Here is a 26,343-nt window from a genome sequence, read left to right on the forward strand (position 1 = left end):
ATATATGACCCAGATAAGCAGTTTTTCTTCTTTTTATTATTGGCAGCAATTCTCGTTCACTGCCCATTCGATTTAATACTTCGACATTTGTTGTGTGGGAATTTTAAGTAGTCTTCTAAATACCCACATTTCAAAGGCCTCCAATCGGTTCATCACATTGGCCTTTGTGGTCCAGATTTCTACACCATATAGCAGTATGGAGTAAATGTAACATTTTACAAAGCGATATTAAAGCGTTAAGTTATGGCTGCTGTTGCTTAGCAAGGTTCTCATATTAGTAAATGCTGTTCTGACTTGCTCAATCCTGCTACGTATGTCTATGTCTGGATCTAGATTTTCCGAGATATCTGAACTTGGGGACCTTTTGGATGTTCTTATTGTTTACTGTTGTTTCTTATTGTTTAATAATCCTTCAAGCAAAGTATTCGGAAAGCAAGGAATTGAGAGAAGCCAGAATATCATGGTTAAAAAACCTGAGGAAATGGTTCCCCACAACAACAACTAATATATTTAAAGCATCAGTTAATAAAATAATTATAGTCAGAATGATCGCCAATATTCGAAATGAATAGGCACCAAAAGAAGATTTTGGTGCCTATCTGTTTTCCATTTTTGCTCTGTTTGTCACTGGAACTGTTATTTATAACAGCGGTGGTATTTAACCTTTTTACCAGCGACAAACCAAAGATGGTGAATACCCGATCCAATTCCGGGGATAGGAAGAAGCCCGAAGAGCCGGCGATGGGTCCTACAGGCCCAAATGCCCCCTCTCGGCAACAATTAGGGACACCACAAGAAGTATTTCCGTATTTTCCTGTTCCTCTTCTTCGACGCGTAAATTATTGTCTTTATTTTCTAAATAGGTCATTTGTAAGCCATTTGCCACTTGACAATTTGCAAGACGATGTTGAAAGTCGATGATAAGTGCAAAAACTTATAAAGGATATCAGCTTTATTTAATTTAATTTTGGTCCTAATTCCTTTTTTTAAGTCCATCAATACTATTTAGTCTGTTAACGTAAATTTTAGAAACAGGTAAAAGAAATAAATTAGACATACTCACAATCAATTTAATTTTACTACCCAAGACGACCGGTTTCGCTTTCTAAAATTTGCAAAGCATCATCAGGTAAGTGGTACAAAGTAAATTAAATGCTGAAATTATAAAAGTCAGTCTGACAGTTACAACATTGACGGAAGATCAGCAATACGGGATAGTTTGAACTATGTATCACCAATCATTATATAAAAACTCTTGTACCGGAATGTAAGAAGTATTTGGTTTATTTCTAATTTATTACAATTCAATAGATTTTTTTCTCTTACCAACTTGAGGGTCTGCTAAAGCAATTTTATGCATATTAATAAACACAGACATGTAATATTGGCATAATAACTATAACTTTTCTGATCTATATCTTTATAAGACAGCATCCTAATATGGGCTTTTTATAATTTCAGCATTTAATTTACTTTGTACCACTGACCTGATGATGCTTTGCAAATTTTAGAAAGCGAAACCGGTCATCTTGGGTAGTAAAATTAAATTGACTGTGAGTAAGTCTAATTTATTTCTTTTGCCTCTTTTTAAAATGGACTTACACAAGCAACACATTCATGATGTAAATTTTAGACTTAATTATCCCCTTAAATAAATATTTAGTTAGGACAGATCAGGAGATATAGCTGGCCACTCAAAAATCCTCGTCTGCAATTCATATGTATCTGCCCTGTGATATTTTTTGAAAGTTTTTTTTTATAAACTTTCCTGATATTTTGTCTAGCAGTGTATTTAAAAACATCAAAATACGAGTTAAAAATAACCTAATTCCCAAATATTTAAATACGTTGATTTCTCTTTATGCTTCGTTATTTTTATACAAAATCTCCTCTTTTTATGTAGGCATAAATTAAAATTGTAATTAAGCAAACTTCATTAAAATAATTAAATGGTGGATCTCTTTTGCAAGCAAGTCATCTGAACTGAAGCAACTGCATTAATACGAATTGTAATTACACAAAAGAATGGGTTGCTTGTCAAAAACATTAGTGGTAATTAATATTTGGATTTCCCCGGCATGTTTTCCACAACAGAGTGCAGAGAGTTATTACCCTATCTTTTTGTGTACTAAGAAACATTGGCAATTTCAAAGACTAATTTAATTTCTCTTTTAGCGGAAATTTATATTGTATATATGAAATTTACTAAACTATGTCTACCTTTATTATCATAACTTCAAAACTAATAATAAACATATTAAAGGTTAACAATATTGTTGAGTACGTCAAATTTAACTATTTTATAATTAAATATAAGGTTGAATGCTCGAATAAATGAACTTTGATCAGATAAAAGGCATATATCGAGCACAGTTTAATTTAATCTTGCCCAAGTACTTTCGATCCCTAGATCATCTTCAGGGGCATTTCCTCAATTGTGACCTATCCGGCAAGAACATGCCATATGTTTATGACATTTTGTTCTTGCCGGATAGGCCACAATTGACGAAATGCCCCTGAAGATGATCTAGGGATCGAAAGTACTTGGGCAAGATTAAATTAAACTGTGCTCGATATATGCCTTTTATCTGATCAAAGTTTATTTTATAATTTTGTAATTTTATAACACTAGAATGTGGCCCGATTCTAACGCATCGGGATCTTAGAACTTATGATGTTCTACTAAAATGCTGTTTGTCACAACAAAAATATTCTGCGCAGATTTATTTTGATGTTATAAACGAATATAAAAAATGCAAAATAAATCGTTTTAAAATGAACAAAATAGTACACTACAAATAAGCTGTAGTAGCGTTACATAGTAAAAAACAGAATTCGATCTAATAGTCGTCATCGCTTCTCCACCGGTGGTGACAACTAAAAACTGATTGATTTTTTCTATCTTAAATTATTCGTTATTTCCTCCCCTTTCATTTGCTATGTCACATTTTAGAATTCGATCAGTTGTCTATTATGTACTTAGGCAAAGGCCTTCCTTTAGTCAATAAATCAAAATTTGTCTAATAGTAAATCTATTTTTATCCATTACGTCCTCTGATATCTCGTATGTCGCTATAAGTTCTTTACTTATGAAGAAGCTGGGTAGTCACATGTTTGTTTTTTCTCTCTTAAGATATTTGTTATATTTTCCACCGTTCGTTTGCTATGTCGCATGTTAAAATTCGATGAGTTGTTTATTGTGTACTTAGTCAGAGGCCTTCTTCAGTTTTTTAAAGTAAATTTGCCTTATAGTGTATCTATAATCATCCATACTGTCATGTGATAGTTCGTATATCACTAAACGTTCACTAATATTGAAAATACAGTGCCCTTTTGGTAGACGCCTTTTTGGTTTTTTATATATATATATATATATATATATATATATATATATATATATATATATATATCAACATCAAAATAGATTGGTATCAAAAACCGACCCATTCTGGTAGATACCTTAACTACAACTCATACCATAATAATTCTACCAAAGTCAACTTAATCAAACAGATGAAAAATAGAGTAACACAACTATCAGATCCTTCATTTCATACAAAAAACCTACAAATCCTACAGAAACTTTTTATTTCAAACGCTTATCCAACACCATTAGTTAATAAGATTTTGTTTAATACTATCCATGACGAAGATATTTCACCTTCCTTCGCGACTAACAATGCTGATCCTGATGTCTTAAGTGGGAACCCAGTCTCGGATACTCCTATAAACAAATATTTTTCATTACCATATTTCAGAGATATCACTCCGGGGTTAACAAGAATTCTGAAAAGTGTTGAAAATAGCTTTGGCAATAATAATAACAACATTAAACTTAATGTAGCTTGTAGATCAGCCCTAACAATTAATAATCTTTATTCTAAGATAAAAGATAAGACTCCCATAGATAGGCTTAGTAATATTGTCTACAACATTCCATGTCTCTCTTGCAACAATTCCTACATCGGTCAAACATCTCAATTATTGAAATCACGTATTACACTACACAAAAGTGATTCTCGACTTCACCCTGACCGTTGTGCATTAGCCAAACATGTCCATTCCACTGGTCATCTCATGGACTATACTAACACCACAATTCTCCACCGTGAGAACAATAAATCTAAAAGAGAGTTCATTGAAATGTCTTATATTTTCCTTAACGATTTCTCCATTAATGTTAAGAGTGACATCAAGAATCTAAGCGATATATACCACCTGTTACTTAAATCAGATACCAAGAACAATACTATATCACAGATTACTAACTTGACTGATATATCCATTAACAACTAACATACCTTTATAATTAATTTTCATTAACAAAAAATATATAACATTCCCTTGCTTTTCTTAGATACGTCTTAATAAGACTTAATAATACATGAACAATATAATATAATTAAATAAAGAAAATCAAAATAATATTTCCCTTTACTGGGATTTAAATTCATTCGTTTTTTACCAATGAACCTTAACGACATAAAGATTCATACGAACTAATAATGAAGTTGTCAGCGCTTGCGTTCTGGCTTAAACAGAACCTCACTTTTAACTATCTAAAAATCAAAAATTTAGTTATTGCCGACATTTCAAAGAATTACCTCCTTTTAAATGTAGTTGCATTGGGTTTTTCGATTAACCTTGGGTAAGCCTTTACGTGTCAAGTTCGAAGCTACCATACATTTCAATCCTTATAAAAAACTTTTTTTGCACATAGTAACAAAAAACACCACTATGTTACTAGCAAAGTTTTTTAATATTCTAACTCTACAATTCTAAGTTACGGTAAGATCAATAATGTTTTAATAGATAATATATGGTAGCTAATTATAATTTATTCTCTTTCAGCCCTGAAGAAGCCAAATTAATTCTCTTTGGCGAAAACGTTCGGCGAAACAATTGATACACATTAGAGTATTTCTTGCAGATTTCCCCAATATTTAAGAGTTTACTATATATATATATATATATATATATATATATATATATATATATATATATATATACTATTTTTCTGTACACCGAGCCAGGGCTTGAACGCACATCCACTTAACCATTCGACAGTGAAGCGAATAAGAGTCGGCCGCCTGAACATCTTGGCTATCTTACTGACTGACCGGTTTTTCTATCTTAATATATTCCTTAGGCCTTTTAATTTATTTTATCACAAGCTCTAATTCTACCAACAAAAACGGCTATATGATGTAATGCCGGCGCTGGGGTTTTCGTTACGGACAGACAAACAGACAGACAGAATAAGCAAATTATATACATATTGATACTGTCATGTGATAGCTTGTATGTCGCTATACGTTCATTAATAACGAAGATAAGGTGTACCCTTTTGGTAGTAACCTTGTTTCTTTTTTCTATCTTAATATAATCCTTATCCCCTCCCTTTTCATTTATCGTATCACATGCTCCATCCAAACCAAGGGTTGCCTTCCATCGATAAACCTTTTTTGGTTTTCTGTTTTGCGATACATGCCATTACATTTTACTTTTTTACTTGTATTATTCGCATTATCAAATACATAACGTGAAAATGGTTAATGTATATGCACCGACCGAAGAGGCTGATAAAGACGAGGTTAAAAGATTCTATGGAGAACTTCAGGAAGCATGTGATAAAATCCAAAGACACGATGCTGTTATAACATTAGGCGACTTTATTGCTAAGCTGGGGAAAGAAGAAACTTTCGTAAACATATTTGGAAAACATAGTTTGCATAATGAAACCAGTTAAAATGGACTTAGGCTTGCACAATTTGCAATAGCAAATAATTATGTAGTTGTCAACACCAACTTCCAGAGAAATGATATCCATGAAGGAACATGGAAAATATCAGGAACCAATAAAGCCAGTCAAATTGACCACATCTTCATCTCAAAAAGATGGGTAACAGACCATAACTAATGTCAGAACTTATCGCGGGGCGAACTTTGACTTAAATCACTTACTTATAGGCATCGCGACAGTGGCAAAAGGGAAAAATAGCCAAATTAAAAAATGGTCAAAATTCCAACAAAGACACAAGAATATTAAAATACACTCCAAATAAAACTCAACGGAATCAGAGAGGAAGATATTGCAGAGGAAGAATGGAGACAATTAAAAATAATAATAACGGAACCAAAAACTGTCGAAAAAGCCAAAAGGCAAAGAAAAGCGGTATGATGATGAATGCAGAACTGCATTAGAGGAAAAAAAGTAAGGTAGGCTTAACCAACTTCAAAGAAACACAAGAAATAGTAGAGAAATTTATAACGAAAAGAGAATACAAGCGACTAGAATATGCAGAAGAAAAAAAAGGCTTTGAAAAAACAAGTACAAGAAATTCTAGAACAACAACAGACACGAAAGCAGAAAATTCTATAAACAAAAATAAAAGAAAGCACACAGTTATTTAGATCAAAATTGACAATATGCAAAGAAAAGGACGGAGAACTACTAAAGGAGTTTCGGCAGAATTGTTAAAATATGGAGGACCCGAACTCTGGGAAAGAATCCATTACCTGATAAAGTTGGTATGGACCAAGAAGCAAATGCTGGAGGAATGAGCAGTTGGTCTTATACAGCCAATATATCAAAAAGGAGATAAGAGGGAATGTCACAATTACAGACCAATTACCTTGTTTAATGTAGTATACAGAATCCTTTCTGGCATTATCTACACTAGATTGTGTCAGAATACTCCGAAAATATAATTGGTGATTATCAAAATGGATTCAGACAAAATAAAGCCACTACAGACAACATATTCATACTTATAACAATATAAGAGAAAGCTTATAAATACGACGTAGAAATATATAATATGTATATAGACTTTAAACAAGCTTTTGATAGTGTGAAAAGAGATAAAATGCTGGAAGACCTGAGAAATCTAGGTATACCAAAAAAATAATCCAGCCTTATAAAAATGACGTTGCAGGGTTCAAAAGCCGCAGTTAGAGTGGCTAGAGAACTGCTGTTCAACCTTTTTCTTGAAGCAGTCACTAGAACAACCAATATAACCGGCCATATAAACACCAAAAAAGTACAAATTACTGCATTTGCAGCCGATATCGCCATTATTAGTAGAACCATGACTCGGCTAGTGGAAACGTTCCAGGAAATTGATCCTGAAGCACAAAAAAGAGGGCTTAAAATAAACGAATCATAAACTAAGTATATGACCATCAAAAGAACACCTGAGAATGAAAATATTATAGCAATAGACAACTATACTATTGAAAGTGTGGATGTCTTCATATATCTGGGCACAGAAATCAATCAGAAGAATTTCGTAAGTAGCGAAATTAAAGCACGTATTTCCAGTGGAAATCGTAGGTACATATTATGCTAATAAAAGATTGATGACATCGAAATTATTAGACAAAAGAACCAAAATGACAATATTTACAGAACTTTGATTAGACCCGTAGTAACCTATGGTTGTGAAAACTGGTTAATGACGAAAAAAGAGAAAACCCAACTCAGGACATTAATGAGAGATTTTAAACATCGTTCTGTCAGTGAAGTTGTAACGAAAATATTTTGCCTACCATGTGGGGTATTATTATAAGGGGTAGAAAATTGGGGACAGAAACTATGGGGGTGGAGATAGGACAAGCAAAATAAACGCTACTTGTGCGAACGGCACTCAGGGTTTGTTAGGAGAGCTGGGGTCGTGGATAAGTAGGTAATTGACAAGGGGTTTGAATTGGGGCAACTACAAAAATATAAAACAAAAGGTCATAAATCTCTTGGGACAAAATAAAAAGAAACAGGAAACACATCTAGTAATTTAAAAAGGGCGCCACTTCGAGGTGCCTAATTATAACCATTACAACAGTTAGTTGTAACTATCGAAATATTTATTTGAAATGCAAAACATATCTTTTTCAAATTAAACTCAAAAAAGATTAGTTTAAAAAAATTAAACAAATGTTAAGAAACAAAATTTAACATTTATTTTTGTGTCACCACAAACAGTTACAAAATAGACAACGCAAAAATATTACAACAAATAGTCGTAAAGTGTCCGTTTTCAAATTCCAGGAGTTGGAGATACTACAAAAACTTACAAATGTTATCGCACAGAGATTAACCTTTTTTTTAAACAAACAGAACAAATAAATATCGAAAATAATAAAGCTAGCTGTTATATGTTGACATTAAATAAAAAAAAACAATTAAAATGACAGCTAAGTTAAACCATAAAATTTACAACTAATTAATTATTACAAATCCTGTTTTGTTATGAAAGCAATTATTCCTTTTTTAAAAAATGTCTGCTTTACTTTAAATTTCCACAAAAAAATGTTATCTGGATTTCACAATAACACAAAAACAAGTTCCTGAGGTTGGAAACTGGAGTTGAACTCTGGACACGAACGCACGAACAAAAGGACTGCATCTCTGCTCTTGGACCGACCATTTGAGGCCGAAGCCGGCACTGGACACAAAACTTATGACTGCCTCTTAAAAAACAGGAACAGGTAGTAAAATTAGACGGCATACACATTATTAACTGCTACTAGAAATTGTTTTCCATAACATAAGACGAAGATTTCCCTAAAAAGGGACAAAAACAGAAAACTACAAATTCGACGTGAATTTGGACATAACGCTGAAGGCTACCGCTCTTCGCGGCTCCAACGAGAGTGACGAAATTATCTTCAAAAATTGATTGCATAAGTTGGAATAAACAAACGATCGTTGAAACGCAAATCATTTATTAGAAAACGCAATATCAAGCAGTTAAGCAATAAACATTAAAAGAAATACCGAGGAAGTACACATCTGTTAAATAATAAACAACTCTAAAATGGTTTATATTAACTCGAGCCGACCTAAGAAGGAATTGAAAATACTTTTTGCGTATTTTAACTTGTAAGATAGGGACTGAGAAACATTAAAAATATTCTTCGATTTTTCAAACATATATATGCGGATTTCAATTTATCACATATACGAGAAGATTCCAAAAAATTTACAAATGCTACCTAGTGGGTTTCCGATATGAGTATTATATCAATTTTGTTGTGTTGAATAAAGCTAGAAATTTCTATTTTATGGTTACCTAGACCAAAAGCATTTTATTGTGCTATTCATAATGACTTATTTTCCAATACTGAAATATTGCTGTGGAAAACATGTTTAAGATCACGCTGTTTTGATTTATGAGTTATGAGAACATACCTCTGAATTCTTTAAGAAAACTGTCCATCATCTGTCCAATGTCACCTTTGGTATTATTTAAATTATTATTCTCGACTTTATTGCAAACGTCGACGAAAGTAGATGACGTCAACGAGTAGTTTTTTCAATCGCTTTCTATCCCTCTCGAATAATTTATTTTATAATATTCACAGCAACGCCAAATGCACTTACGAATGTAAAAATTATATTACTCCAAAATAACTCCACAATGTGTTCAGGTGAGAATTCAAAAAATTCGAACGATATTCTGCTGCGAACTTAGTCGTTAACCGTACGTCGCTCCCATGTCATTATTTTCTGTACCGGAAAATTTTCATGTTTACACAGATTATTTTCTCCCCGTCTCAAAATTACCTGTGTTGAAATATTGGTCTTTCCGCTTGAATACATTGTATGACAAATTTATTCAAAATTTTCGCCACTACTAAATAAAAGCGAAATTTTCTGCTGATCTATAGCGATTTTTGAAATGAAAAATAATTTATGATTAACTGATTATACACATATAATATCAATACACATATTATATCAAAATAGGTTTCATTTATACAATTTTTATAATATTTTTAATGCATTTTCAACATCAATAAAAAATTGAAACATTTTATAATAAGTTTTAATTTCCAAGTTTGTAAGGATTCTTTAGTAATAGAAAGGTATACTTTGATTCGACCTTGAACATGGTAGCTAATACGTGTTTTAAAATCGAGCTCTTAAAATTAATTAAAAACTAGTGAAATACTAAAAATCTTTTCGTTAATTAGTGATATAGTAGTGGAATAACAAAAATAAATACAACAGAGACAGTAAGTTACTTTAATCATAACAGTTTTTACTATTATCGAATATTATTTCGGAATAAGTATTTAACCTACAAAAGCTAGAACAGGAATACCAAACCTGTTCTACTACCGACTATGAAGGTTGTTTGCCAGGACCGTACTCCAATTATAAATGATTACTAAAAATGGATAGTTCTATTCAATCTGAAATTCCTACAACAAATAGTACACCAAACAGCTCCTCATTAAATCAATTTATTGGATCACCTACATATTTTTCCCTAACCAATCAAACACCAAAATCCAATATATTTACATCAAGAAAACAAGCAATTATTTTTGAATCAATTGAAAATACCAAACTAGATGATTACTTGTCCGCTCTGAGTCTTCTGATACAACCAACCCACATCATCTTCTGTTCAAAATTATCAAAAAAAAAAGTATGTATATATTTAGCAAACGAAAAACTAGCTGAAGATTTTATAAACAAAAATGAAAAAATTCAAATAAACCAACAACTCTTACAAGCTAACTAATTAGCCCCAGTCAGCGATTAGTCCCATGTCTGTCCCTCAATCCCACACTAAGTCCTAATATTTGCATTAAAATCATATGGATTAAATCTTCTGTCACCTATAACATTCCTAAGAATAGGCACATCAACACCACAATTCCAGCATATTTTAAGTTTCAGACGCCAAACATACATATCTCCACTAAATTACCAGTTCCTACCTGATTCTTTTCTTATCACACATAAGGAAACGATATACAGGATTTACCTATCATTAGATAATCAAGCTTGCCAAACATGTAAGCAAACCAACCACTTAACAAAAACTGCCCAATATCTACTGCGATTACAACAGATAATTCAACATCAAATAATCCAGTTCCAAATATATACTCAATTGAAAATACAACTAATTTATCAATTCAAAAAACCCAGACAAACACTAAACAACAACAATCAAAAGAAAAAAGCACACAACAAGAAACCCAACCACAAACTACCCAACAACAAAAACTACACATGCAGCCAACCAAAGAAGATTCACAAACAACAGACGACCCAAAAATAGATCTAGAAAATAAGGCAACGCATATAATCACAGGCAAAGCACAAAACAAACGCATAATCTCCCAAATCTCTCCACCAGCTGCTACATCTACAGAGGAACCTATTTTTATCACACCAAAAAATAAAGAGAAGAAAGTAAAATCAGATCAAAATGTCAAACCACAAAAAACACTAGAAGAAATGCTAAGATACTGTAAAACTTTATTTGATAAACCAAACTCCAACTACACTGTAACTTAAGAACAGTTATTAGACTTTTTTGAAAACTGTGAGAACTCACCAGACCCGTTGAGTATCGCCAAAATGTATACAGAAGAAACAGCAGAGGTCACAGATCTATTAACTAATATATACCCTTATCTGAAGGACCAAAAAATAAAAGCCAAATGCACTCGAATAAAACATAAAATATTAAAGCAAATCAGACTCATCTACAGAAACTTTTTTAACTCTAATTAAATGGAACATAAATGGGTATTATACCCATGTTAAAATTAATAATTTCAAAACATAAACCTAGTTTGATATGTTTACAAGAAACCAACTTAAAAAACAACAAAGCTCATGACTTACAGAATTTCAATTGTTTCTTTAGAAATCGAAAAAATGCGAACATTGCTAGCGGAGGGGTGGCAATCTACATAAAAGATAACTTTGACGCTAAACCAATAAAACTTACAACAAATATCGAAGCAATTGGAATTAGAGTCACAGAAACAATTTCTTTTTGAATTTGCAATATTTACATTCCCCCCAAAAAAGAACCCGATTCTAGGGTTCAGCAAAACTAACATCTCTAGGTCGAAAAATGGAAAAAATAATAGAAGAAATCAACTTAAATATCCTTAACGACGGACATACGCGCTTTGACATAAGAACAGGTGAAGGCTCAAGTATGGATCTATGGATTTACGAACCATCAATTACACATACTCTTACGAGGGATGTATTACCACATCTATATGATAGAGATCACTACCCTACCATAATAAGCAATGAACTACAATCAACTACCTCGCAACAACTAGAATGGAACTTAAAAAGCGCAAATTGGACAGAATTTCAAACTTACGTTGAAAACAATCTGCAAAACCTAAATGAAAATGTAGATATAGACAAAACAATATACTCTGTGACAAAGGTAATCACAGAATGAGCAAATAATACGTTGGAATAATTACGTACGATCACAAACAACCGTCGGTACCTTGGTCAGATCATGACTGCAAAGAAGCATTAAAAAAATAGAAACAAGCTTTTAATAAATTCAAACTCAAGAAAACTCTATAAAATTTAAAAAATTAAGAGCAGTCGCTAGGCATACCATTAAAAAAGCCAAAGTCGAGTCTCTTGGAGAAAAGATGTCACCACAATACATAGTTCAACTCCTATAACAACTATATGGAAAAAAGTCAACAAAATGTCTAGATCCAAACCCCATAAATTAATCAACTTTCTAACTCAAAATAACACTATTTATAAAAGCCCAGAAGAAATATCCAATATACTAGCATCTACTTATATCTATCTTATATCTACTTATATAACTCAAGTAACTTAAATTATACTTCCAATTTCTTAGATATCAAAATAAAAAAAATCCTATAGAATATTACGATCAAAACAATAACGATCTAAATATACCAATAACAGAGGAAAAATTAGAAAATGTATTTCAGAATTAAAAGAACACTTGTCCTGGACCCGACCATATACCGTTTATATTTCTTAAAATTTTAGGCCCTCAATCTTAAGAACATCTACTCAAAATCTATAATATAATTCTATCCAGAAACGTGTTTCCTAAATCATGGAAACATTCAATCATAATACCTATTTTAAAACCAACTAAACCAAAATCAGTTCCACAAACTTATCGACCGATATCACTCACATGTAGCATAGGTAAAGTATTAGAAAAGATAATAAACAATAGGCTTATGTGGTATTTAGAATCAAACAAATTATTTATTCCAGAACAATGTGGTTTCCGAAAACATCGCTAAACTTTAGACAACCTTGTTGACTTAGAATCAGAAATCCACGAAGCATTTACAATAAAACAGCACTGTGTTGAAATATTGTTTGATATAAGCAAAGCATATGATACAGTTTGGAAATATTCAATAATTAAAACACTCAGCAACTGGTCAATAAGGGGTAACATATTAAAATACATTTCAAATTTTCTTGAAAATAGACAATTTCTGGTTCGAGTTAGCGGAATATATGTTATACCACAAGGAACAGACTAAAGCACAACTTTATTCTTAGTAGCAATAAATTCGATATTAACACAAATTGAAAACCACGTCAAAGATAGATTGTACGCTGATGACCTAGTTATTTTCTGTAGAGGAAAAAACATAACAACGATTCACAATCACATTCAAAAAGCGTTAATACACATTGAGAAATGGTCAGCTACAAGCAATCCGTTTCTCAAAGAGAAATCAAATCCAAACAAAAGAAATATATCTACATGAACAACAACTAGATTATGTAGAAGAAATCCGATTCTTGGGTATGACGTTTGATAAAAAATTAACTTGGAAGACACATATTCAAAAGCTGAAAAAATCTTGTCTACCTGATATAAATTTACTTGATCACTTGCCTTTAAAAACTGAGGTGCTGATTATTCAAGTTTAATACTTATCTACAAATCTATAATTCGATCAAAACTTGACTACGGAGCCATCGTCTACAACTCCTCCAAAAAAATATATTTAAAGTCACTGGATATTATCCAAAATAGAGGTCTAGGTATTTCTTTAGGTGTTCACTGCACAAGCCCCATTCAAGGTCTCTATTGGGAAAGTAGAGAACTTCCTCTTTCGTTCAGAAGACAATATCTAAGCCTAACATATGCAGATGCAGTGTCATCAAACCGAAATAATCCAGTACTGCATAACATTTTTGCTGATCGATTTACAAATAAATTTCAACAAACACATCAAATTGATCATCTTTTTTACTTTCGTATACAATCAGACTTATCCAAATTAAGTTTTCAATTTCCAAAAATCTACGATACCTCTTTAATCCACAACCCTGCACCATGGACAATATCTATTCCTGCCATCGACATCAGTCTAACAAACCTAAGACAATCAGAGATATCATCAATCTTCATTAAACAAAAGTTTTATACACTATTAAACAGATATTGCAATACCTACAACGTATACACAGATGCGTCAAAAAATGAAGACAAAGCACTATCGTTAATACATAACACGTAAAGTAACATATTGGCACTAAAAAATTTAGAACCATACTTGAAACAAAAAATAATTCAAAAATGGCAACAAACTTGGAACAACACTCAATCAAGGCTATACGAAGTTAGCAAACATCCACATCTTTGGAAACCAAAAATAAAAGACAGAAGGCAGCAAGTGATACTTACCCGTCTCCGTATCGGCCATGCACGACTTATATATACAACAAATATAACAGTGGACGACTCAAATATAGCATACCCAACTCCCTAAGAGATGCCCTAAAAGAAAATACAGATACCCAAAAAATATTTTCTTATCTTAAATATTGTCTACTGCTTCAAAAGTTTTAAAACATACATTGTAATACACATACATATTATTATTGTAAACTTATGTATATACACTAATTGTATCAACTGTCAAATTTTTCTAAATATGCAAATGACCTTGCGTGGTTGATGCGTTATTAAAATAAAAAAAAAGGTATACTTTAGCTAAAATGAGTAGGTCTACCAAACGAGTTGCCGGTAGTGCAAACTTTTTGTATTAAGTTGATCTACATAAGCATACTCCAAAAAGTTTTCTATGTTAAAGAACATCTTTAGTATATAGTATAGTGTATATATTTAGTATATAATATATTAAATCTACAACAACGAATGACTTACCTTTTGATGTTGTAGCATCGACAAGTGTTTCACAAGTTGGTCCAGTGTAATTTCTAGAGCAAGCACATCGTACAGCTGCTATCCCAACGTGGCTGAAAATAAATTAAATGCAATATATATTTATGGAAAACAAATAGCACTGTAAACATTTAAAATTATTTATTGAAATTATTTTGAAAAATGTTTAGAAGAAATTATTATAAAAATAGAAAAATCATAACGAGGCGTAAGAAAAATGATGATTAGTGATGTTCCAGAGTCAGTATTATTGGACATAAGACTCAGAGTAAGAAATACAAAAATGTTATTTTATCATACTTAGGATCGGAAGTTAAAAAACTTTAGAGAAGGGAATATAATAATATAGCAGCCAACTTCTTTAAAAATCAGCTCACGGTGAAGAAGAGTCCTCGTTGAAAATCATGCTGGAAATCTGGCACATCATTCACTCCTATTCAATATTTCTTTGTTAAGTTATTCTAAAATGCGCTTATTTATTTTTATTTATTTTGGTCTGAGAATGAAGAAGAAAGATACCTTAACCAAAGAAGTGACTGTTTATAGCACAAAAGAATAAATTAATAATTAAATAAAAATTAAAATTATTATCTCATCAACGTTTCGGCTATTTGTCATTTTCAATAAGCACTTTATTTTATAAACATTACATTATACAATTATATTTCATGTTTACACTCTTTAGAGTTTAGTTTAACACGTATTAAAATATTGGTATCTGACATCTGGTAGGTATCTCAAAACACGAGTGGTTCAGGGTCGTATCTTAAAAATCTGCCATGGTGCGTTTATAAACAACTCAATTTATTAAATTATGATACATATTAGAAGGATCTTTGATGTTAGTCTTATTATTGATAGAATTTGGATCTCTTTTATCTGAATCATTTCCAATATGCATCTTTTGTTGTAATTTTGTTCTTTTTTTTTTAAATCTGTACATTTTCAAAATCAAAGAAATAGCTATTTTCTAGAGAATTTTTGACTAGGGTTGTTATGTTTAATCTGTTGGTTTGTACACTATGTTTGTGTGCAACTATCCTTCTATGCAAGTATTGGTGTGTTTGCCCAATATATGTTAAAATACAATCTTTACAATTTATTTTATAAATAACATTTGATTAGTGATCTTTGTTAAGCTTGGGTTTTTAATTTTGAAAAATATTTTCCAGATGTTTTTGATAATTTATGTTAACATTTTCTGACATTTGTATAGAAAATCCATTAATGTATGATAAGGATATATAGTGTTTGTTTAATTTAATGGCATTACTATTATTATTATTGCTAGGTATGGTTCGAGTTTGTTTTGGATTGGTACTGGAACTAGATTGATTCCTGATAATACAACTTCTGTCTTTAATTAGATAGTTGTAAAATTCTGGTGGATAATTATTTTTTTCTAAGATGCCTTTAACTTTTTTCAGATTTGCGGAATGATAATGTGGGCTAGATAGCTTAATTACTCTGGTAGTAAGATTGTATATAATACTTCTTTTATGGGCTATGTGTGCGTTGTTATTAAAATTTAGATATCTTCAGGGCCAAACATCTTTTGTAAACCAGTTAGTTGTTATCATTCGATTCTTCTCTTCTTGAAGTGCCTATCCGTTACGAATGTTGGCGATCATCATAGCAATCTTTATCTAATCTGCAGCAGCGCGGAAAAGCTGCACAGATATTGTATTAAACCAGATTCTGAGGTTCTTTAACCAAGATGTTCTTCTTCTTCCTGGACCTCGTTTTCCAAAAGGAGAGCATATCTGGATTCATTTCGCATAATTTGTCCGAAAAATTGTAACTTTCGAGATTTGATGGTGGTCAGTACCTCTCGGTTCTTATTTTTTCTACTGAGGATCTTCTTATTTGTGACTCGGTTAGTCTGCTTTCAGTTTTCTGCACATATCCTCGTTCAAGGTCCACGATTCAACACCATATAAAAGGACAGAGAAGACGTAGCATCGCAGCATTCTTACTTTTGTATCAAGAGAGAGGTTGTGACTCTTGAAGAAGGCCCCCCGTCCGATTGAAGGTGGATCTAGCTCTTCCAATAGGTGCTCTAATCTTCTGGTTGTTGGTCCAGTCTTCATTTATTATAGTGCCCAGGTAGTTGTAGTGCGTCACTCTTTCTACAGGGGATTGGTTGACGAAGAGTTGACCTTCTGTTATCCTTTTCTTGCTAATGATCATAAGCTTTGTCTTCTGACCGTTTATATTGAGTCAATATTTTTGACTGTAATACGTGATTTTGTTCATAAGAACTTGTAGGTCTTCCAAGTTGTCCGCAAATACTATGGTGTCATCTGCATATCTGACCTAGTTTAGTCGGTAACCATTTATTAGAATTCCTTTTTCAGTTTCGTGCAAAGCTTCGATAAATATTCTTTCAGAGTACAGATTGAAGATTAGAGGAAACAAAGTACAGCCTTGCCTCACTCCATGCATGATTTTCACATAGTCACTGTGTTCACCTTCAACTCGGAGTTTTGCTGTCTGATTACAGTAAATATTTCTAATTATTTTCAGATCTTGGTTGTTAATTCCTGCTTTTTTTAGTATTTGTATCATCTGGGCGTGCTGTACTCAATCAAACGCTTTCTCGTAATCAACCAGACATGCGTATACTTCGCAATTAACGTCTCTGCATCTCTGGAATAAGACTTACTGTACTGAGAACAAAGCCTCGCTAGTACCAACAGCATTTGTGAACCCGAACTGGTTGGGAGAAACTTGACTTTTACACAGCTTGTAGATTCTCTTATGAATTATCTTTGGGAACAATTTTAGGAGATGACTCATGAGGCTTATAGTACGGTAATCTTCGCATTTTTTGGCTCCTGGTTTTTTTGGAAGTGCAATAAACTCAGATTTCAGCCATTCTGTTGGTATTTTTCCAGAGTTGTATATGTTGTTGAATATATTTGCGATTATTGCTATTGATTCGTTGTTAATTAGTTTGAGTAGTTCTGCTTGTATATTATCAGGGCCTGCCGCTTTGCCATCCTTTAACTGTGTTATTGCGGAATAAACTTCCTGCTGTAATATTCTTGGTCCATCATTTACCTTTTTCTCTAGGTCAAAGGTGTTATCTCTTTGGTCTTCAAATAACTTTTCTAGATATTCTTTTTACGTTCTTATTTTACTCTGTTTGTCCAAGATGATGTTTCCTTAAGAATCAGTTAGATTTCCTTTCTGCCTCCGTCTTAGTCCCCCTGTGAGTTCTTTAACTTTCCTTATGTTGTTATATTCTAAACTTAAATCAAGAAAAGTCATTTTATTGTTCTCTTCTAGTTCATAAGTAAGTCGAATGTTGTTACGGAAATTATTGAACATTTGAAAAGTATGATCGATTTTATGATCCGGGATGCATATTAAGTATGTTATCAACATAATCGTTTGTAGAAATGTATGCTGTATTTCAATTTAAAAATAAATGTTGTTTCTAATACTTCCATTACTAAGTTTGTCATTAGTGCTGAGATAGGCGATCCCATGGCCACTCCAAAAATCTGAGAATAGTATTCATTTTCATGTTGGGAGAACGTTGAGCTCAGACAAAATTTTACATCCTCTAGGAGAGGGTGTATTCACTTAAAGAATTCCTCCAAAAGTCAGCTACTTTTTCCATATTAAACAAATTATTTTACAAACCCCATAAATTCTATAGCATTGCAAGACGCTCTCGGCGATCAACAGAAAATTTGAGAATGTAAAGGCATAGTGTTGTTTTGTCTATGTAGGATTTCAAACATATTTCAACCGTATGACAGTGTCCCATTAGCCAAGCTATGGCAGGTGCTAGAAGACAAGAATATTCCACCGATTTACATTAACCTTTCAGTGCTAACGTGAATTATTTTGACGTAAGTGCTAACGTCCGTCTCTGGGACCGTATATTTATACATGCCCTAGTACTGTAAATTTTACCAATTTTTAAAATTTAATTACTTTAAGGGTCTTATTAAATACTTTTTTATTTAAAATAAATACAGTTTTATTTAAAAATTATGTTTATAAACATTTATTTTGACAAAAATAATTACTTAACAAAAACAAGCTACTATTCTAAAATGTGGAAAAAAAAAACCCTAAAATCTTACTACAAACAAAAAATTTGCTTAGTTGCTTTTAAACTAAAGCTTACATTATCCACTTATAATAACCACACTTGAAAAATTCTAATAATACGAGGTAACTTTAAACTTAAAAAAAGTCAATCTTTTTCTGAACATTCCACACATATACCCTTTATGTGTTCTAAGCACATAAATTTATTACACGAGTAACAACTGTACTTTGTTTTTCGACTTTTCTGGCTTCCACAGTAAAAACAACGACCATGAGATTTTGCAATATTTTGCACATTCAACGTAATATCAAACATTTCTCTGAGTCGCATACTTATCATCCTTGGCATATTTGGTGCAATTGCTCTACGTCTGGCATGTGGTTCAAGCAATTGAATACCCATTGTCTCTAAAAATGTTCTTCTAAGTGGTATGCGTTGGGCTCTCCGAGCAGAATTACACTTGGTATATTGTATATGAATTTATGCCGGCGATATTCAGTAGTGCATAAAATATCACCATGGGCCAGCGATTAGTCGATCTTGCACAATTGTAGCTTTCACACATCTTGTCAATAGTGTCCACTCCTCCCTTGGTTGCGTTGTAATCAATTATTATGTTAGGCTTACCAGTCTGGGGATCCAACGTATCATCTTCATAATGCATTGTTGACATCAGGAGCACAACTTTTTTCGGTTTTGGAATATACGAAACAATAGTGCATTTATCTTGAAATGCAAACATACTTGTAGAAGTAGGCCTATTTATAGGCGCCGTAAATTCCAAAGGCAGTTCTGGTCTATTTCTTCGAAGAGTTCCAATTATAGTGAGCTGATGATTGGCCAATAATGTATCAGCTAGCTGCTTACTGGTAAAAAAATTATCAAGTGTAACATTTCTATTTGTACCCCAGATAGGTCTGCAAAAACGTACTACTAAATCCAAAGTCTTTGTGGTGTGCTGGTAGGGTCCCTGTGGTTGCTGACCAACATAAATTTCTAAATTTGAGGTATAAGCTAATTTAGCATCAGTCAAGGCGTATATTTTTATACCGTACCTATTTTGTTTTTTTGGCATATAAACTTTGAACCCACAGCGTCCTCTTCTTCTTCTTCTACGGCACTACAGCCCAAAATGAGCCTTGGCCTCCTTTATTTTTTGCCTCCACCCTTGTCTGTCTGTGGCTGCTCTTCTCCATACAGGGACTCCTAAAAGTGCTTGTGCGTCGCTGCTTACTGTGTCTTCCCAGCGCTTTCTTGGCTTTCCAACTGGTCTCTTTCCCTGCATTCTGGCGTTCAGTGCTCGTTTTGGTAGCCTATCCTCTCCCATTCGTATCACATGTCCGGCCCATTGCAATCTTTGTATTCTAATGAAGTCTGACAGCGTCCTCTAAAAGCTTCTAATTTTTCATCAACTATACAATAGTGTGACATGGTGTAGTGTTTTGGCAAATTGGTGTTGAAGTCTTCAAAAAAGTTTCGAATAGGAGCTAATTTATCTATTTTTTGTCTCTCTGCACGAGTTTGTTTATTATCAAAGCGAATAAATGCCAATAAAAATTTGAATCGCTCGTATGACATTCTAAGGCGAAATATTTCTAAGGAAGTACCGTTTTTTCTTAACAAGTCGCGAGCATTGAGATGGTTATTCTTGAACTTTCCTGCTATGTACAACAGGCCTATAAGTGCTTTTATTTCTAGTATATCCGTCTTTCTGTAGGTTCTATTCAAAGGATCAGCATGTAGTTCAATATTTATATTTGTATTTATTACAATAAGTTCCAACATCTGGTCTGTTATAAAAGATCCCCAAATATCACTAAAGATTAATTTCTCCTTAGCATCCTCCTTTACTCCTGGTAAATGTCTCAGTAAATTGTCTGCTCTTGTACGCACTCGCTTATTACCAACATGCTTTCGCCATTTAGTTTTTTTATCCTTACCAAAAAAAATAGGAATTCGCCGGCAAATATTTTCTGCTTCTGCCTCATGAAATATATCATTTTCTGCTTCTGATATATCCTGTTCATTCTCTGTATCGAGATTTTGTATTTCAACTTCGTCTTCTTCAGAACTATCCGAAGAATCGTTGCATTCCAATTCATCATTACTATCAACGTCCTCTAGAAGTCTCTGCAAATATTTTTGCTCCTCCTCGTAGTTCATTTCTATTTCTAAAAAGTAAAAAAATAATATCTTATTCACTAAAAATACAACGCTAAAAGTTACAATCCTTACCTTTAGTACAGCCGCAAAAGCTAACATCCGTCTCTGAGACCGAAATCGTGTGTAACAAACGAACCGTGTATCTACATTCAACAATATTTTAATACTAACAACGGTTAGGCAAAATATGAAGCTATTGAATGACCTAGCGCGAATATCGGAACGGATCGTTAATTATCGGTATGAATAGGTTAGCTCCGTCTGTGAGACCATGCGTTAGCACTGAAAGGTTAATGCTGTAAAGAAGTTGTACGATGATATGACGAGTGTAATAAAGATTGGACAAAAAGTGACAAGAAAGATAAAAGTGACCAAAGGACTTCGCCAAGGCTGCTGCATTGCACCTACACTCTTTAAGATTTATTTGGAGGGGGTTTTGGATATTTGGAAAAGAAAATGTGAACCTATGGGTGTTAAAATTGGAGACCATACGCTGTACAGCTTGCATTTTGCTGATGACCAAGTAATACTTGCAGAAGATCAAGATGATATCCACTACATGTTACGAAAAATAGATGAAGAATATACTAAGTGGAACTTATCAATTAATCCATCAAAAACAGGGTACGTAGTAGTGGGAGGTGAAGGAAAGCACTTAGAATTAGGAAGCAAACAAATTCATAATACTGATAGCTATAAATATCTCGGTGTAAACAAACAAAATAGCTACTAGAATTGGTCAAGGAAATTCAGCAATACCTCAACTGAATAGTATACTTTGGAATAACCACATCACCCGAAACACAAAAATTAGGATATACAAAAGTATCATAGAAAGCATTGCTACATATGGTTCAGAGCTTTGGTTCAGAGCTTTGGGTAATAAATAAAAATGACACATCCAAAATAAAAGCAATGGAAATGAATTATTGGAGAAGATGTTGCCAACTCACTAGAAGAGATAGAGTAAGGAATACTGAAATCAGAGAGCGTATGGGCATAGACATTGACGTCCTGGAAACTATAGAATGCAAAAGGCTGAAATGGTATGGCCATGTAGAAAGGATGAATGATCAACGATGGCCAAAGAGAATGTTACAGTAGATCCCCACCAACCGCAGGAAAAAGGAAAGACCAAGAAGATCGTGGAGACAAGAAGTAAAAGGTGCAATGGAAGATAGGGGTCTACAAGTAGATGACTGGAACAATCGCAAGCGTTGGAAGCTAGGTTGCAAGAAACGGCGGCAGCTGTAATAAACTCGTTATATATAGGATTTCAAACAACATAGCCAAATGAAGCCGTCTGTTAAATGTAAATCACCAGACAATTAAATGTTGTGCTGTATTTCAGTTTTTTGTTTTTTGTTAAGACGTTTCTCTTTTTAATGTTAAGTAACCCTTCAGTTTTTATACCATCTAACAAAACCTACAAATTGTTTGTAAGTATGAGTTTAACCATTGTTGTTTTTTACTTATAAAGTTACACCATTATTTTCTGTACAGATAGATAGATTTAGGGAGGTGGCCTTTTGGTTTATTCCACTGCGACCTTTTCGGATCTATTGTGGTCATCTAGTCTTAGATAACATTCCCTATCCTGACCTTTTTAAAAATTCTAATAGCTTCGAGACTGTACCTTCCAAGTAGCTATTTGCGGGTGAATTTTCTTCTCCTAATTCAAAGAACCGCAAATTTGCCAAACTGTCACACTGACATAGAAAGTGCTCTGCTGTTTATTTTTTTGTACAAAACTGAGAAAGCTTATAAAAATAAAAAAGCGAAACGTATTCTATTAAATGAGTGAACTAGATAATTTCTTTTATTTGCTCACTTAAATGATCGATTGATTAAACATCTGAATTCACTTACTGAAGACATTTTTATAATACCAAAACCTCTAAATCCGAAGTGACGTAGGTTCATTCGAAAATACCGTAAGATTTATTTTACAATTTAGCACTAAATGCACCAATTTATCCAATAAACTTCACCGAATTCAGATAGTTAAAGCGAAAGCTCAGACAAGTAGATAGACGACACCTGTAAGCACCTTATATTTCAACCTTTCTCTACAATCGATATATTTCAACATCTGTCTAGAATCGATTTGAAAGTGCCTTATTTTAATTGCTTGTCTAGGAAGAGAATGTCAACTATGCAGGTATATATTTCCGCTAGAATTGTGTCATGGGTGTAATTAGGTATAACTTTAAATGGAGGTGTGAAACTATCAAATGATTGATATTGCAGATGTGTACATAAGACACGCTAAATTAAATTTATTTTTTTGCAATGTTCTTTTTTATGTATAAATACTTCAAGACGTATTTTAAATAAATTAAAATATGTTAGAATATAATATAAGTGAGCATTTTTTAGAACTCAAATTACCTATCTATTCTTCGTTCACAAATTGTCGAGAGCACAAAATATGCCTCAAACTCATAAAACGGTCGTAAATCATAGGCGTTCCTAAGGTGTTTATTCATTAAATAATAATATAATGTTTTAATACTGTTATATATAATATTGATAATATTTTAATACTAATATATTTAGCAAAAAAACAATTAAAACTTTCACGACTTACGTTGGTTAATATATTATATTAATAAAAATAAGAATTTAACCATTAACAATTTTGTAAATAAGACTACCTTATCTCCTTGGATATTTCAATACTAATCTTCGCGTTTATTCGCTTTACTAGAAAACCTGGAATTCATATCCGAAGGTACTATTCCTTGCAAGATAATTAAGATGGAATTCCCCAGATTTTTAATAATATAATTATATTCGAAACTTAACTTGAAAGGGTGAAGTTATTACGAACGAAAACAATTTTTTTGGTTAGTACGTTTTTGATCGCATGTAATTTACGGCTCGTCGGTGTTTCCGCGTCTACGGCAGTAATTAGCGTTTCGAATATTTCTTTTGCAAATTATATACAGTGCGTGAGTGATTTTTTATTCCATATACCTACGAACATGGACGTACCTTTCGCTCGTGCTCGTTTTGTTAGATTGTTTGTGATGGCTTCATCATCAAGTTTTACACCGGTACTGTTGCGTACAGTCAGTAAGTCTGTCTATTCACCAAGAGAGAAGACTATTATCCTGAATGTTCACGATGCTCTGGTTTCTCAGAATCCCACAAACACTGTTCGCAACATAGTCGAAAGTTGTGCCAACATGACTGGCGTAGGAGAGTCAACTTTATATAGGTTCCTATCAGAAAGAAAAAAACACGGTATAGCTAACCCAAACACAAACGAACACTTAAAGAGAGGGAAAAAGCCTATTGAAATTGATGAATTTGCCAAAAATGGTATTCGAAGGAAAATTCATGGATTTTTTTTCAAAAAAGAAATACCAAACCTAAACAAAATTTTACAAGAAGTTAGAGACGACCCGGATTTGCCTCATATCGGGCGAACTAAATTGTGGCAAGTTTTAAAAGAATTAAATTTCCCGTGGGAGAAATCAGACCGAAAATCACTTTTGATTGACCAGGAGGAGAAGATGATGTTGGAGAAGAAATTATCTAAGATTCATACGAAAATTCCGGGCTGAAGAAAGGCCCATCTTCTACCAGGATGAAACGTGGGTAAACTCAGGTCATACTCTAAAAAAAATTTGGTCAGATAAAAATATATTAAGCTCCAGGCAAGCCTTTATGGAAGGTTGGTCTACTGGTATCTCCCCACCTTCTGGTAAAGGCAGTAGATTAATAATTTCTCACATTGGCAGTGAAAAAGGATTTGTTAAGCATGGTTTGTTGGAATTTCATTCCAAAAGCACAAAAGACTATCACGAGGAGATGACAGCTGATGTTTTCGAAGAGTATTTTGAGCAAATGATTGAACACATACCACCAAATTCAATTAAAGTATTAGATAATGCACCTTATCATTCACGACTAGTAGAAAGACTTCTAACGAATGCGTGGAAGAAACAGGATATTTTTGACTGGCTGCGGAATAAGTATCTGCCTTACGAAGATGGAATGGTAAAAGCAGAACTTTTAAAAATTGCCCGGCAACACAAATCTAAGTTCAAGAAATACGTAGTTGACAAAATGGCGGAAAGGCGAAACATCACAGTCTTTAGACTTCCCACCCTACCACTGCGAAATAAATCCAATTGAACTCATTTGGGCACAAATGAAAAGTTATGTGGCTAGAAAAAATACGTCATATAAAATACAAGCTGTACGTGAATTGTTATACGAGTCCTTACAGTGGCGGCTCGTAGCCTAAAAAAGTGGTGAAGATGAGGAAAGCTTGCCGGAGCCAAAAGGAGTTTTGGTACCTACTTCGCGCCCAAATCTCATTAAAAATTCGTTAAAAAAATGTATAGAGTTTAGGGCCCTAATAACTTAAAAACAGTTTTTTAGGGCACTTATACTAGATTCTATTCGTTCTGCTTGCCTGGGGTATTTTAGTTCTTAACCTTGACATTTCATTGAGGGTTTTTTGGCGATTAAAACACCACGCCTGCTAAAACGGGTTGGTGAGTTTCGATTCAGCCGCCCACTCTGAGTCAGATGCTGATTGCAGCCGACCACTCTGGATCAGACGCAGATGTTTAAAATACTGGTTGGTCGACCATGTAAAAGAACATCCCTTTTATCTTTATTTTTCCAATGCCTAATCGGAGTCTCTAGTATATTGCACACCAAGTAATTAATTTAGCCACCATTTAAAATAGTCTTCTGCAGGTCATCATGCAGGGTAGAGTCCATGGCAAAAAGGGAATAGGTAGAAAGATGAAATCATGGCTGCGAAATATTCAAGACTGGACATGACTATAGACGAATTATTCCACGTTGCAAAAGACAGAGAAACTTTTAGAAATGTGGTCGCCAACCTCCGTTAATGGAGACGGCATAGGAAGAAGAAGAAGAAGAAGAAGTCATTCTAAAATTATTTTTGTCCTAACGAAATCCAAGAGAACATTTTATATCCGAAATCCGAAACAAACCACAGAGAAATGTATTAATAAATTGCACTAAACAAATAAAATTAATACTGTGACTAAACTCAACTAATAAATACTATACTATACACTATACTATATAAAAAATATCGATATAATAGACTAAATTTCAAAATATTGTCGA

General features: G+C 33.1%; 1 protein-coding gene across 1 annotated transcript in view; it reads right to left on the bottom strand.

Annotated features, from left to right (window-relative positions):
- LOC140442111 (uncharacterized) overlaps positions 1-26,343 on the bottom strand; it is a 274,067-nt gene that overhangs the window by 238,153 nt on the left and 9,571 nt on the right. Inside the window, exon 3 of the mRNA XM_072533189.1 lies at positions 14,973-15,064. Within this exon, the coding sequence (XP_072389290.1) occupies positions 14,973-15,064 (92 nt within the window). The remainder of the gene's footprint in view (positions 1-14,972; positions 15,065-26,343) is intronic.

This window comes from Diabrotica undecimpunctata, chromosome 5, assembly GCF_040954645.1.
Source record: "Diabrotica undecimpunctata isolate CICGRU chromosome 5, icDiaUnde3, whole genome shotgun sequence".
In the NCBI taxonomy this organism is placed as follows: Eukaryota; Metazoa; Arthropoda; class Insecta; order Coleoptera; family Chrysomelidae; genus Diabrotica; species Diabrotica undecimpunctata.